Source organism: Microtus pennsylvanicus, chromosome 15 (assembly GCF_037038515.1).
Source record: "Microtus pennsylvanicus isolate mMicPen1 chromosome 15, mMicPen1.hap1, whole genome shotgun sequence".
Lineage (NCBI taxonomy): Eukaryota > Metazoa > Chordata > Mammalia > Rodentia > Cricetidae > Microtus > Microtus pennsylvanicus.
The window spans coordinates 5843560-5859000 of record NC_134593.1 but is presented as its reverse complement, the minus strand read 5'-3'; the positions used below and the strand labels follow the sequence as shown (position 1 = coordinate 5859000).

The 15441-nt window shown below is 42.4% G+C and overlaps 1 protein-coding gene across 19 annotated transcripts in view; it reads left to right on the top strand.

Annotated features, from left to right (window-relative positions):
* Window positions 1-15441, top strand: part of Kcnma1 (potassium calcium-activated channel subfamily M alpha 1) — a 719966-nt gene that overhangs the window by 466221 nt on the left and 238304 nt on the right. For all 19 annotated transcript variants that reach the window (XR_012907918.1, XM_075949389.1, XM_075949388.1 and 16 more), the window contains exon 6: window positions 11112-11187. Coding sequence is in view for 18 of the 19 variants with exons in the window: in XM_075949389.1 (XP_075805504.1) it covers window positions 11112-11187 (76 nt within the window). In the remaining variant the exon portion in view is untranslated. The remainder of the gene's footprint in view (window positions 1-11111; window positions 11188-15441) is intronic.

The window sequence follows — 15441 nt, the reverse complement described above, 5'->3', positions numbered from 1 at the left end:
TGTGTCCACAGTCACTGCTGAGATGGTATAGCCCCAGCTCTCAGGAGACTAACCTGGGGTCAGGCCTGGGCCACCAAGTTTAAACCTTTAAGAGAATAGCACTTACTGAGGGGCTTCCTTCCCTAGAGACGGTGGCCTCAAGTGATTACATTTTGAATGTGGGCACAGGACTTAGAGCCGAGAAAACCTGGGCTGCAGTCCTGATTCACATCTGACTTCATATCACTGCCACAAAGAAATTAGGAACTAAAAACTTAATGTCAATGTTATTTAAAACATTTAAAAAATGCAAAACATCTAAAAAATCTACCAAAAAACTAAAAAAAAAAAACCCCACCCCAGTCTTGTATAGGTAATACAACCATTATTTTCATTTCATGTAAGTTTTAACTAATATATATTCATATTTTATAGTTTTACTTAGGAAATAATGTTTATATTTTTGTCCATTTGAAAAAACATTCCTAAGTTGCTACTTCAAAACCTTTTTAAAATTAATTAAGGAGCTGGAGAGATGGCTCTGTAGTTAAGAGAATGTACTGCTCTTACAGAAGGCCCAAATTCAGTTCCCAGCACCTGTCTTTACCTCTGGCTCCAGAGGGCCTAACACTCTCTTCTGACTTCGTCGAGCACCCGCACTCATAGCTATGTGTGTGTGTGCAGGCACACACAACACACACACAACACACACACACACACACACACACCTATACATAATTAAAAAAATAAATCTTGGGGCTGGAGAAATGGCTCAGTGGTTAAGAGCACTGGATGCTCTTCCAGAGGTCCTGAGTTTTATTCCCAGCAACCGCATGGTGGCTCACAAGCATTTGTAATGAGATTTGGTGCCCTCTCTGGCATGTGGGCACACATGGAGCAATAATGTTGTATACATAATAAATAAATAAATCTTAATAAAATCTTACAAAATCAATTTTAAACATTTGTATGTGTGGTTTATGCATGTGACATATGCTCATGCATGTGTGGGGTGCTTACAGGGAACCAGAGGGAGATGTGAAGAATCCTACTCTATTTCTTGACAGGGTCTCTCCCTTAAGCTGTGGCTAGGCCGGTGACCAGCAAGCCTCCTGTTTCTTCCCGCTACAGCACTGGGGTTCCAAGAGTCTGTGTGGGGCCACACCTGGCTTTTGATGTGGGAACTCATGTTTGCAGAGCAAACATTCTTACCTCTTAGGCCATTTCCCCTGCCCCTTGAATTGTTATAGTGGTAAAGAAAATAGAACTTAAAACCTGGCCACCATAACTACTTTTAAACACACAGTTAGTGTTCAGCAGTGCTTTGCATTGTTGTGAACAGATGTCTAGAGAGTTTCTAGACCCTAAATTCTTTATATATATATATATATATATATATGTGTGTGTGTGTGTGTGTGTGTGTGTGTGTTTATTTATTTACATATATTTACATTATATATTTATTTACATTCTTTTCCCTTCCCTCAATCTAGCCTTTTTTATGTGCCCTTTCCTGCCTTTTTTTATGTGTATGCCCTCTTTTTCTTCTATTGTTATTGTCACACACACACACATAGATGAGTGTGTAAATACAGCCAGATGAGTCCGTCCACTTAGTGTTACTTGTATGTCTATGATTTTGGGGCTTATCTCTTGGAAGTGGATAACTAATTAGGAGCTTATCCACGGGAAACTAATTCTCCCTTTCTCAGAAGTCATTGGTTGCCTGTAGTTCCTTGTCTAGTGCCGTGTGAGATTTCCTCCTTCCACGCTGCTGTGTTTGCTCATATTGTTGTGTTTCAGGCCCTGTTTATTAGGAAGCCATATTGTTGAGACGTAATGGGTGTAGCTTCCCTGACATTTCTAGGAAACCTGCTATCACAGCAGACTTCTGGGTCCTCTGGCTCCGCCCCCTTTCCTGTGATGTTTCCTGAGCCTTGTGGGCAGGAATTGTGTTGAATCCATTGGGCACAGGAAGCCCAGATCAGTTCCCTTGCAGTTAGACCAGCTGTGGTTTTCTGTAGGAGTTCCAGTCTGCAGCAAAGAGAACTAGAGTGATAAGGGGCGAGAACTACACTCACCCTGGTGAGGGTGTAAGGATCGGTATTTAGAGTGCAGGTAGAATTAAGTAATTCCTGCTTCTGCCCTTCCTAGTTCTTGGTACCTCCCATTCTGATTTCTGCATTTTTCTGTAACATTACAACCGTGTTCCTTGCTACAGTTTTGTGCATGCGCAGTATCCATAAGAAGATACACTTAAGGAAGCCTGCTCGTAGTGCTGAAGCTGCTTTCTGCTTTCCTTAGTGACTAATTTTGCTCCGATAGTATTTGCTATAACATCTTGGGCTTTATTATCAGAAATTAAATTAGTTTGATTCATAGTATCAGATTACTTTTAAAAAGGGTTTTTTTAATCAATTTATAATTCCACCCTCAAATTTATAAGACCGTGACATTACAGATTTATTTTCCTAAAGCAAACTCAAATATATTGTTGATTGTGATGTGTAATAACTACAGCGCTTGCTGCGTTTTATGTAATTCCCAATCCTTTTATTCTTTAACCTTTCAAAAGCATCTGCACAGTACACTTACTGATCACAGTCAGCATACTGCATAGTTTGTCTGTTGAGCTGATTCTTCTTGCCGAGCTGAACTTTTACAATGGAGAGCTGCAGCCATACCCGTTGCCTCTCTGTCAGCTGCTCCAGCCCCCGGGAACCATCCGTCTAGTTTCTAGTTCTATGAGATTGACTTTTTCGGGTTCAGTGCATCATTGAGAACAGGTAGTATTTGTATTTATCTCCCTCGTCTGACTCTCTTGTAACATCTCAACCTCCCAGTTCATCCAAGTTGTTGCTAACAAGCCTTTATTCTTCCTCTTTGCCTACATTGTGTTTCATTGTGCATGTGTCCATTAAAATCCAATTGCATTGGAACATGGTGGTTCTTATCTTGACTCTACATGATAGTGTGTGGTCTGTTTTGAATTGAGTTTTGCATGAGATACAATTTCTTTCACTTCAACAAACATAATCGATTCAAATGGCTCTTTCCTAGTTTAATTTCCTATTCTATGATTTTCTGTTTCCATATTTTGGGTATAGTATGCTTTTGACATCCAAATAAATTTCTTTTTTTTTTAAAGCATCTGTTTGAGGTCTAGGGATTTAGCTGAGAGCCCTGCTCATATGAAGGGTGTGTCCTACCAGTGAACCGCATCCCTAGTTCAGAAATGAGTCCTGTTGCACCATTTTTAGTATTGTATTATTTTCAGCTGGGAATCTTTGATTTGATCTGATTTCATAGTTGTGAACCTGATATTTCAGAACTCTCCTGATTCTTTTCACCTCTGTTTTAGACAGTCTAGTAAGGACACAAGTACATTTCTTTTAGTTTTCTGTGTGTCATTATTTCCATTTGGTTTTTAATTCATCTTGAGTTGTTTTAAATTTTGATATGAAATGACTGAATTTCTTTCCTACTGCCAACCAGTTATTCTGAGAATTAGTCTCGTGCTTGATTTGTGATTACTTCTTTATCACCTACTAAATTCTTATAGAAGAGTATTGCTCTTCTCGACTCATCTTGTTGTCTTCTTTTCTCCCTCTTAATCTTCTCTCCTTCCTTCCTTCCTTCCTTCCTTCCTTCCTTCCTTCCTTCCTTCCTTCCTTCTTTCTTTTCTCTCTTTTTCTTTTCTTTCCTTGCTTTTTGAGGCTAGAAATCACTGTGTAGCCCCATTGGCCTAGAATGCCTATATAGACAAGACTGTCCTCTTTCTCACAGAGAGTTGCCTGCTTCTGCCTCCCAAGTGCTGGTCTTAAAGGTATATGCCACAAAGTCCATCTCTGTTTATTCATTTTCTTATTCTTTTCTTATTTTTTTCATTTTTTTGTGGTAAATCTAACTTAGATGAATTTAGTGAGATTTCTTTCTATCCAAATAATGTGAACCGTATTAGTAATTGTTAAATGGTTGTTATTAAGAAGAGTTTGTGGAGTATTTAGTGTGAATACGTGTGCAGGCAGGCATGTATCCCAGAATATTGAGTAGAGAGCGATTAGTGTGCAGGTACACATGTGTCTCCAGCTGGAGAGATCTCTCAGTGGTTAAAGCACTGCCTGCTCTTCCAAAGGTCCTGTGTTGAATTCCCAGCAACCACATGGTGGCTCACAACCATCTGTAGTGAGATCTGGTGCCCTCTTGAGGAAGAAACCTGAGCAGTCGTCCTCATCAGCTTAGACCATGAAACCCGATGTGGACAAGTTCAACAGAACTGTCATATACGGGATGCCCATACAGGCTTCAGCATTGCCAGGGCATACATTTATAAAGTTTTTAAAATTTAGATGTGTATCCCAACTTATCGAGTACTGAGTGTGACTCTGTGTGCAGGTAGACATGCATCCCAGTTATCGAGTACTGAGTGTGACTCTGTGTGCAGGTAGACATGCATCCCAGTTATCGAGTACTGAGTGTGACTCTGTGTGCAGGTAGACATGCATCCCAGCTATCGAGTACTGAGTGTGACTCTGTGTGCAGGTAGACATGCATCCCAGTTATCGAGTACTGAGTGTGACTCTGTGTGCAGCTAGACATGCATCCCAGTTATCGAGTACTGAGTGTGACTCTGTGTGCAGCTAGACATGCATCCCAGTTATCGAGTACTGAGTGTGACTCTGTGTGCAGGTAGACATGCATCCCAGTTATTGAGTACTGAGTGTGACTCTGTGTGCAGCTAGACATGCATCCCAGTTATCGAGTACTGAGTGTGACTCTGTGTGCAGCTAGACATGCATCCCAGTTATCGAGTACTGAGTGTGACTCTGTGTGCAGCTAGACATGCATCCCAGTTATCGAGTACTGAGTGTGACTCTGTGTGCAGCTAGACATGCATCCCAGTTATCGAGTACTGAGTGTGACTCTGTGCAGCTAGACATGCATCCCAGTTATTGAGTACTGAGTGTGACTCTGTGTGCAGGTAGACATGCATCCCAGTTATCGAGTACTGAGTGTGACTCTGTGTGCAGGTAGACATGCATCCCAGTTATTGAGTACTGAGTGTGACTCTGTGCAGCTAGACATGCATCCCAGCTATCGAGTACTGAGTGTGACTCTGTGTGCAGGTAGACATGCATCCCAGTTATCGAGTACTGAGTGTGACTCTGTGTGCAGGTAGACATGCATCCCAGTTATCGAGTACTGAGTGTGACTCTGTGTGCAGTTAGACTTGTATCCCACGGCGCCTTCCTGTGGAGAAGGACACAAATGTTGGCACCTCTTTCTGTGTTCTTCTGGCTTCTCCCTTTCTTACATCATTTTCCATTTAGTCCTAAAGATTCTAACTTTAGATTACTGTTATTTATTATTTTTTTAAAGAAAAACTCATTCCACAGACAATCAGTTGCTTTTATGTTTTCTCTTACAGCGCTTCTTATATCCCATTTCTTCTGGAATTATTTTTCTTCCAGTCAGCTCAGTATCTATATTACTTGGTCAAAAGTAATTTCTCCTGAGAACTGTGAGGGGATCTGTCCTTTGCTTTCTTGCATCTATTGCAAGAAATGTATTTTTAAATAAAACAAACAAATTAAATGGATACAGGATCTTTTATTGGGAAGCAGTCATATATATTTTTCAATTTACTTCTCAATTATTCGCCTATAATGATTTCCTTTGTTAATCTAAATTTTCAAAGCTTGTTATGTTTAGAGCCAGCCCCACTAGTGAGTTTTCCAGTTTCATGGGTATACATTGTAGGTTTGATTTTGTTTGTTTGCTTTTTTTTGCTTTAATTTGCTTTCATAAAATGACTCAGAGTTTTTATCACTATTAATCCATATTGCTTTACTGATATTTAACCATAAACATGAAACAATAAATGCTATCCGTGCTGCTAAGACTATGCCCCACCCCACCTTTGCTGAATGCTGAATGCTCTATGCTATCAGTAATAGTATATTACAGTGTTTATTTCTTCTCAACTGGCAGCTAAATAGCATGTTCCTCAAAATTGAGCTTGCATATACAGGTAATGTGCTGGAAGGCTTTTAAAACTACCCAGCAAGTTCTCGAATATAGGGGAGTTTGATGTGGGGGGGATGTCAAAATAAAACATGTGTCTTTAGGCAGCATAAATAAATCTATCAACATGGAATGATAAATTAAGGATTAAAATGAAAAGGTGCCCTAAACCCGACGCTCCCAAACATGGTTGCATGTTAGAAGCTGAACTTTAAAACATTCTATGCCCAAACTATCTTTACTAAGTTGGGGTATCTGGCTGTGGAGCATGCTCAGCCCTGGCTTTCAGTCTTCACCTTGCAGATGTAGCAGGCTGGTGCAGGAACTGCTGTCCTGCATGCTGCTGCCTCCATGTGGTCTTCTGAGCCACAGCCCTACCTCACCTGAGAGCTTGTTCTGCGTGCGCAGTGTTTCAGTTCTGAGTGTGAGCACCTAAAAGTCCGGGGGATCCTTTTCTGCCTGGATTACACTAGGACGCCTCCAAAGCAGGTGTAGCCAACTAATCCCCCTGGTCTACTTATACTAACAGAGTTTCACACCAATAAAGCCATTCCTGCTTGTTTACATGTTATTCACAGCAACATTGAGTCACTAAACTGAACTAACATGTTGATCCACCTTTGACTTCCGTAGACTTGTGCATCCACATACTACCATACACACAGAGGAATCTGAATGACCTTTCTCTACCACACACACCAAGAACCAGACCTCTGAAACTGAGCCAGAATAAGCCAAAACGAGCCTTTTCTGTATAAGATCCATGTATAAAATTTTCCTGTATAAAAATTCCATGACATTTTGCCACAATGGTAGAAAACTGATACAGATTCCTTGAGTCCAGTTTGGAACTGGAATGGTCTTTTGAGCAAGGCAATGGGTACAAGTCTGGGGTTTGGGTGCAGTTCGACATATTTGGGTGTGAAATCTGGTCCTGTTGCTTAAACATGTACGGATAATGTATAACATATATATATAATATATATATAATGTATAATATATATAATATATATAATGTATAACATATATATAATATAGCTATAGTATCATCCTTAGCTATTTTATTCTGTTGTATAGATTTTATTTATTTATTTTTATTTTTTTTAAAGATTTATTTATTTATTATGTATACAACTTTCTGCCTCCATGTATACCCACATGCCAGAGGAGGGCGCCAGATCTCATTACAGATGGTTTGGAGCCACCATGTGGTTGCTGGGAATTGAACTCAGGACCTCTGGAAGAGCAGACAGTGCTCTTAACCACTGAGCCATCTCTCCAGGCCTGTTGTATAGATTTTAAAAGACACAGCTTTTCATGTGTAGGACATAATTAAAGTAGGTGATCAGCAATATAATTTTACATTATTTTCGAAGTGATTATTTTACTGAGTTACAAATGGCAGTGTGTGTGTGTGTGTTTGTGCACGCGCGCGCGCATTTTTATCCCACATTGGCCTTTTTCTCTTTTGTTAGTGAGCCTTGATGCTAAGGCAGTGACCTCTAGAGGTCATTAAAGAAACAAGCCCTTTTCTCTTCAGCTCCTATGAATCTTAGGCTCACAGTACTGGACCTCCTTCCACAGGCAGATGCCCTCCAGTATTCTTCATTCCAAGAAAACTTCCTTGAGAGCTAAGTGTCTGCTTTTTATGCACAGACTCTATTGGCCAGGCACTGTCTTCTGGGTAGCTCCTGTGAGGGAGACACTCAGCTAGCCGAGTCGGCTTCTCACACAAAGTTGGAAGCTGCCCTAGTTTGCTTTCTGTTGTTGTCATAAACACCACAACCAAAAGAAACTTAAAAGAAAGCGTGTACATTTTATAATCCATCATCCAGGGAAGCCAAGGCAGGAACTCAAAGTTACAGCAGTAACCATAGAGGAATGCTACTTTCTTATACAGCCCGGGGCCACCTGCCTAGGGATGGTCCTGCCCGCAGTGGGCTGGTCTTTCCTACATCAATCCACAGTTAAAAGAATGCCTTATAGACATGGCTACTGGCCACTCCGATCTGAGCATTTCATTTCTTCAGCTGAGTTCTCTTCCCAAATGACTCCACATTTGTGTCAGGTTGACAGCTAAAGCTAGCCGTGATCTGTGTGGGCTTTATGCCCCTTCATTCCTCTTATTCCCAGCTCCATATTCACCCACCTCCACTGAAGAAAATCCTTTATTGTATTATATGTTTGTAAGTCATTAGAGTGTGTCAGTCTGCAAACCCCAGCCTTTTAAAATAAAAAATAAATTCTGTTCAAACTTTCAGGAAGTGCTATTCTATTTTTGGTTCCATAAATCATACATATGTATCTACATACACACTCCAGTCTGTGCACACAAACACAAGGACAAGAGCATGTGTGTAGCTAACTCAGGAATAGCTGTCACATTGCTAGTGAGTCTACCCTAGCTGGCTACTTCAAGCTCTCTGCCTGTCACTTTATGACATGTCACCATAAGGTCTCTTGATAGTCTGAAGTCTGAAACCGTACTCTATGGTCCTGACCTCTGACCTGATTTAATGACTTTGATTGGTTGATTGATTGATTGATTGGTTGAGTGAGTGAGTAACTGATTGACTGATGGACTGATTTGCACAGTCTGAAAAAATCGACAAAGATTGCTCTGGATTTTAGTCTTTCTGAGCTCCTTGAATCATCAAAACCTTAAATCAAACAGTGTCAAAAAATTCTGAGTGTTGCCCAAGTGTCACGTGTGTTAGCTTTTCCTCTGTATCAGAACAGCTGAGACAAACAACTGAGCCATAGGATAGGTGGATTTTGGCTGGCAATCTTGGAGCTTTCTGGAAACGGTAGTTTGGCACTGTTGCTTCAGACTCCGTGCCATGGGGAATAGTGTGTGGTAGAATGGAGCTTCTCACTTCAGGGAAGCTGGGAATGGAAAAGACAGGAAAGGAGTGGGGGTCCCAACATCTCCTTCCAGAACATTCTCCCAGTGTCCTGGCTTACATCCATAGGACCCTATCTGTTAAGGGTTCCATCACTTTCTACTGCTGCCCCAGCCAAGGACCAAGCCAACTTTAGAGGAATACTTACCATTCAAATATTAGCATTTAACACTTCCTGCTTTAATACCTACCATAACACTGATGCTTTAGATTCAGTGTTTAAGTCATTATTATACTTAAAACTAGAAAACAAAGAAAAGGCAGATACATCTTAATTCTTTTCATCTGAAATCATTTTTTTTTAATTTCTAGATAGTTCTTTTCTGCTAATTTCTGTTCCTGCTTCTGATCATGGAGTTTTCTGTGTTTTCCTTTTATTCCTCCATCAGGTCTCTGTGATCTCCCCTTCGTCGCCTTGTATTTTATTCCTCCTTTGCGTCTCTGCGACCTCCTCTTTATTGCTCTTTGCTTGCGTTGTGTTTCTCTTTCCCTTGTTTTTTCCGCATTTGAGGCAGCGCCTTTGTAGATTCGGCTCAGCAGTGTTATCCAGCTTTCCATCAGTTTGGTAAGACTGGATTCTCAGTAACCTAGGTCTCTTTCACATCCCCTCCCTCCATTCGCAGGTCTGCCTCTCTGGTTAGAATAATAACTACATTAATATTCTTTAGCGATGTAGGAACATACTCTGAACATCATCTCTTGCTCGCAAAGTGGGATTCTTCTCAGGTGAGAAACGCTCCCTTTGAGCCATCAGTATTTCCTCCTACTTCCTTTGTGAGTTGGGCATGCCCACCTCTGGGCCATAGGTTGATTTTTACATATTATTGAAACAGTTCTGCAGTGTTCCAGTTAGGCACCTTTTCTTCAAGGGGAAGGTACTCTGGCTTCACTCTGGGGCAGAGGTCTCTAGTGGATCTCGTGACTGGTGTCATCTCACCGTGCAGATTAGACTTCCTTCCCTGCCCGCCTTGAGGGGAGCAGAATAACTTCTCACCCTAATCATGCAGTGTCACACCTGCGCTGAGGGAAGAGGAAATCCCTGGGGAGCGAGCACCCCAATGCTTGCTCATGGCATTTGGCAATAGTTCTCCATAAGGTCTCTGGTTGATTTGGAATTTTTTTTTTTTGTTTTTGTCTTTTGAGACAGGGTTTCTTTGTGTAGCCCTGATTATCAGGGAACTTTCTCTGTAGACAAGACTGGCCTCGAACTCACAGAGATCTGCCTGTCTCTGCCTCCTGAGTGCTGGGATTAAAGGTATGCACTACCACTTCCCTGGTGATTCAGAATATTTTCTATCTCATGGCTTTGAATTAGACAGAGTGATCCTTGAAGGGAGACAAGACTAAAGAAAAAACTGGGTGTGGTGGAGCATCTCTGCAATCCCAGCACTTGGGAGGTAAAGGCTTGAGGGTCAGGAGTTGAAGGCTAGTCTTTACTATAGAGTGATTTTGTGGCCAGCCTGACCACATGACACCCTGTTTCTGAAAAACAAAACCTAAAATGACTCATTGATTATTGTCCCTCCCCACTTAGAAGCTGTAACTCTTCGATTAAGAGAGGCTACAGATACAAAAGTCGTTGACATCAGTGAAAATAGAACTGTTAGTTTTGAATCCTGAAGTTGTAAAGTGTGGTAGCTCACTCATCTGTGTTTGTTTTTCTCTTTTATTTTGTTTCTAATTGAGAGAAAATAACCAATTTTATAGAACATTTGTAGCTCTCTGGGCCAGAGTCTTTCTTTTATCTAGGTTGAAAATAAAGATTAGAAAAAAGCCATCAAAGACATAAGATGATCCGATTTATTCGTAATCTGCTCTTAAGCACAAGGTTATCCTGAATGAGCACATTTCCAAGTATTTTTCAGAAACCCAAATTCTGCCAGATCACTGGGTAGCTCAGAAATGGGACTTTACAATGGAACTCACCAGGGGAGACAATCCCCCTTAACACGGGCCCTCTCATCTAGCTTCTCCCTTAAACGTGCTTTCAAATAGCTCACCTTTAACAAGAAAGCCCATTTACCAGCTAAGACTAAGCCAGTGGAGAATCAAAATGAAGCAGCCGTCCCAAGGTACTGGAGCATTCATCTTCTCAAGGCCCCCGCAGCCCTTTGAGCAGACATGAGTGACAGCCACTCAGACAGCGGCTGGGAGCATGACAGCCAAGCACTGAGAATAACACCTCTGTCTTGTTTCTCTTTCCAGGCTTGAGATTTTTAAGAGCTCTCAGACTGATACAGTTTTCAGAAATTTTGCAGTTTCTGAATATCCTTAAGACAAGGTAAGATGGTTTTCCCCCCGTCTGGTTCCCGAGGGCCAGGTTGTAAATATCAAGTATATTTGCTATGATCTTGTTAAAAGGATAGAGTTGTGTTATTCACAGGAAGAACTAGCTGGAGAGTTAGCCTACTGTGGTAGGGCTTGCCTTTTTCTCTTCTGCAAGGCCTTGGAGAAATAAGAGAAAAGGGGAGGTGTGGTTATGTCCCTGGGAGGAAGATTGAGTATGGCAAGGTCACATGACTGGTATCTGGGCACCAAGTGAGGTTGCAACAGAAGCTCATGGGAGAGGTGCATGGAGGATGAGGGATGGATTTGCTCATTGATTGGGAAGTCCATGCTGCCAGATCCTAAATGCCTTTTAGTTACTACTAAACAAGAAACTAAACTTGGCCATAAAGGGAAGAGAAGCAATGCTCCTTGACAGGCAATCACAAACCTCATAGGGCAAACAGAAAATCATTTCATTCCTAAGTTTATTTGAGCTGTTTCACTTTATATCTATGGAACCCTTGGGATGTGCTCTGCAGACTGCCTTGTGGGGGAACCCTAAACACCTCTAGGCAATGTACCATGGTTGCATCTGCTGACCACATAATGGTCTGAAAAACATGGCTAGGACAGGAGCGGAAATCCCCTAGGGAACACCCTGCCTGGTGCCTTATCAGTGCCCAGAGCAGGCCTGAACCCCGGGCTGCACTGGTGAACACACTAATAAAAGGGTTAGGGGCACTCTAGTGGGGACTGAGTGCTGCTCACAGATTTCTCTACTAGGACATTACATTTTAAGAAGACCCCTTCTGATGTCCCATTTCCTCTTTGGTTGGCTCTAATGTGTCTGATGAGTGACAGGAAGCAGGACACTTCTGTATTTTGTCATGTATAATTAATGGACATGCCATTTGAGGCTTGGGACTCTGCGTTGACTTTTTTTAGTCATGAAATGTGGAGCCTGGCTTCTAGAATCTGATATGTTCAACAAGTGTGCCTTTATTTTGTTTTTGGTCCTTATTTTAATTGCAGATTACTCCTTCCAACTATTCATCTGTATGAATAAGAGATAAAGATTCACTCTTTATAGATGGTCAAAATGTAAAAGAGCCACGGAGCTCTCTTAAGGTGTGCCCTATCCCTTTATGTTTTATCTTCTGAGGTAAAGATTTATGACTTCTCTGTTTTTTTGCTTTATAATATCGTTCATAGATAGTAATTTTTTACATTTCCTTTGAGCAATAGTAGCCTTAAGTTTTTACCTTAAAGTTTTATCGTTTATGCTTATATTGTTTTTGAAATAGAAACAGTTAACAAAGGTAGCATATCTTTCTAGGCCCCTTAATTCTAGTACTAGGGAGTCAGAAACAGGTAGAGCTCTGTGAATTTGAGGCCACCTACGTCTATATAGTGAGTTCCAGGCCAGTAAGGGCCACACAGTGAGACTTTGTCTCAAACAAAAACAAACAACAACAACAACAAAAAACAAATCTAGTGTGCCTTGTATTAACATATAACATCACGAATTTAGCGTGCCTTGTATTAACATGTACTGAATTGTGTCACAAGGCTGATTTTTTGTTTAACCCCGGGGAGAGTTGGTGAGTGTGCAATGCCAAGTCTGGGGCCTTGTCCTTAAAATTTATGGAGCAGGTGTAGACATGGGGTTTGTTATAATGGAGCCATTCACAGGCTCCCACAGGCTCTCAGCTCTCCTATTTGTCTTTTACCTCATCAATTAATGAGACTTTTTCCCCATGATATTGGGTTTCTAGGAAGATTCCAGTCTCCTGAGCGATAATGCAACTAGAATAGCGTTCTCGCCCTCCTCACATGTGTGCACAGCCTTTCGGCCTCATCGTGATGTGCCTGCCCTCTGGGCATCTTTGACCAACCTTGTGCAAGGGCACTCACCCATTCCTGCTTCTCAGTGAAGCAGCCTTTGTTTAGATTCAGAAGTCAGATCTGGCTGCCCCTGGAGAAGAGCCTCTTCCTAGCTCTGCAGTCACGGTGGTGCTTCCTTTTCTAAGTGAAGGAGGGAGAGGGGGAAAGCTGCTGGCTGGAGGAAGAGGGGAGTGTGCTTCTCAGAGGCAATGGTTTTCCAGCCGATAGCAGCAATTGGGTGCTTGCAATCCTCGCCCTCAAATGGCATTCTCTCAGGACCTCCCCACTTCTCATATAAGAAATTCTTATTCTCAGGCACCCTTTCTTTAGAACCCCACAGCGCAGATGTCCTGGGTTCCTTTTGTTTGCAGTTACAACCAGGCTGTGCGAGGCCCCGGGTCTAAAGCAAGTGTCTATGTATGTAAAAGTGTGTGTATGTTGAGTGCCCCAGTGAGAGGCCTCATGGGTGGGGAAACTCAGAATCAGATTTCCTGTCAGAGTGGTCAGGGTTAAAACAGAAGCAGCCTGGATCTGGGAGGCACAGAAGGTTATTGCACTTGGCCTGGGAGGACTAATGCAGCAGGCAGGGTCTGTTCAAGTGAAGATGGAAACCTTAAAAAAAAAAATTAGGTCTCTGTCATTCTCCTGGGGCTGGAGGATGGTCACAGAAGGGTAGGGAAGATGGCCTGAGTTCAATCAAGATATCTTTAGAAAGCACACACTGAGAGAACAGGAGCCCTGTGGGACCTTTGAACTAGTCCATGCTCCCGAACATTCTATGGTTGAGACGAGGAGGGTGAGCTCGGGTAGGGAAGCCAAAGCCTAGTCTCTGGGCCCAGAGAAACACTTCCTTCAGCTACAGAAAGTTTAGACAGGTTGTGGCACCGTCTTTTCGAGTGCTCAGCTATGCCCTGCTTCCCCCTACAGTCACTCCAAGTCTCTTTCTCAAGGCTCTGGACAAGAAATGAAGCCCTGACTAGGGCCTTGGCCTTGGGCAGGTCTCTTGTGGGTTCTGTACACCCTGGCGTTTTCTCAGTGGTGGGGAAGCTTCTCTAGTGGTGACCCCTGCTGACCCGTGGTGGTGTTAGGTCAGGAGGGAGTCTTTACAAAGGTGACGAAACAGCACTTTGAAGAGCATGGCTTTGTTTCCTGTTCTTCCATTGCTTCATTCAGCTCAGAATTGAAGTAAGTAGGACACAGAAATAAGTGTGGAAGGGGAAGGGTGAAGAATGAAGAGGTCAGCGGAAGGGACCAGAGTGAACAGGGGGACAGACGGGGAACACTGGATAGCCAGAGTCAGGATGAGTGCCAAGCTGTAAGTTAATCCTGGCATGGCCTATTTTAGGCAGACAAGAGATGCTGGGCCATTTGTGTGAGGTTTGGGACAATCCTCAGTTGTCCTTGCAAACTGATGGCATTCATGGGCAACTTTCAGTGCTGGGTCATTTGCTCTGCCATGAGCGCCAAGTACAACCTGTTTAAGGGGTAAAATCCCACATATCACTGAACATGGTCAACAATGTTTGTTAAAACATGGCTTATCTAGTATGGGCTTTTTTTTTTCAAATTGCTTTATTGCTTCCTCTAATTGTTTAAGTAACATGTGCTCCCTGTGAATATTGGTGCCATTTTATGGAAGAGTGTCCAGGGTGAAGTAAAACACTCTACACCCTGTGCTGTGCAGTGTCAGCCATTGCTCTCGGCCAGTTCTATCTCCTATGTAGCCTCTGTGCACAGCCACCACCAGATACCTAAACAAAACACCTGCGGAGCATTAGTAAAATCAATTGTCTTACATGTATGACCTCAGAAACGTCTCCAAGGCTGTCTATGAAGCAGGATATTTGCGATGGCAGTTCCGAAGGGTATGAGGTTGAAGTCATACCCTGATGTCACTTAGACTGAGGGGTTGTTTGGAGAGCAAGACAGAGATGTTGAAGGCTTTTAATTGGAAGAGAAAACGTGGACACTTACCATTCTAAAAACCCATGCTTTCACTCACTGTATAGAATCGGTTTGAGGTGTCTAAGACTTCAAAAATCTGAAGGTCAGAAAGGAACAGTAGCCCAGGGAAGGGCTGTGAGGACGTAGCCTCCAGCAGGTCAGGTGGACAAGGGGAGACTAGTGTAGAGATAACTAAGGACAGACTGACCGGCTGATTTTGCTCTATTTTGTGTCTCCAAGTTGATTCATCTCAGTGCAGTATCATCCAGTCAGCTCTCCCGTTTGGGGCACTTTGCAGTGAAAAGAAACAAGGCTGTTGGCTCCTGGCTGCTCTTTCAAGCAGGAAACACAGTGGAAGACAGGGGCAGGGCAGATTCATGCTTGCTGGTGCAAAGTGCCTGGCATATTTGGAGTTAACCAGATATGTGTTGTGTTCTGT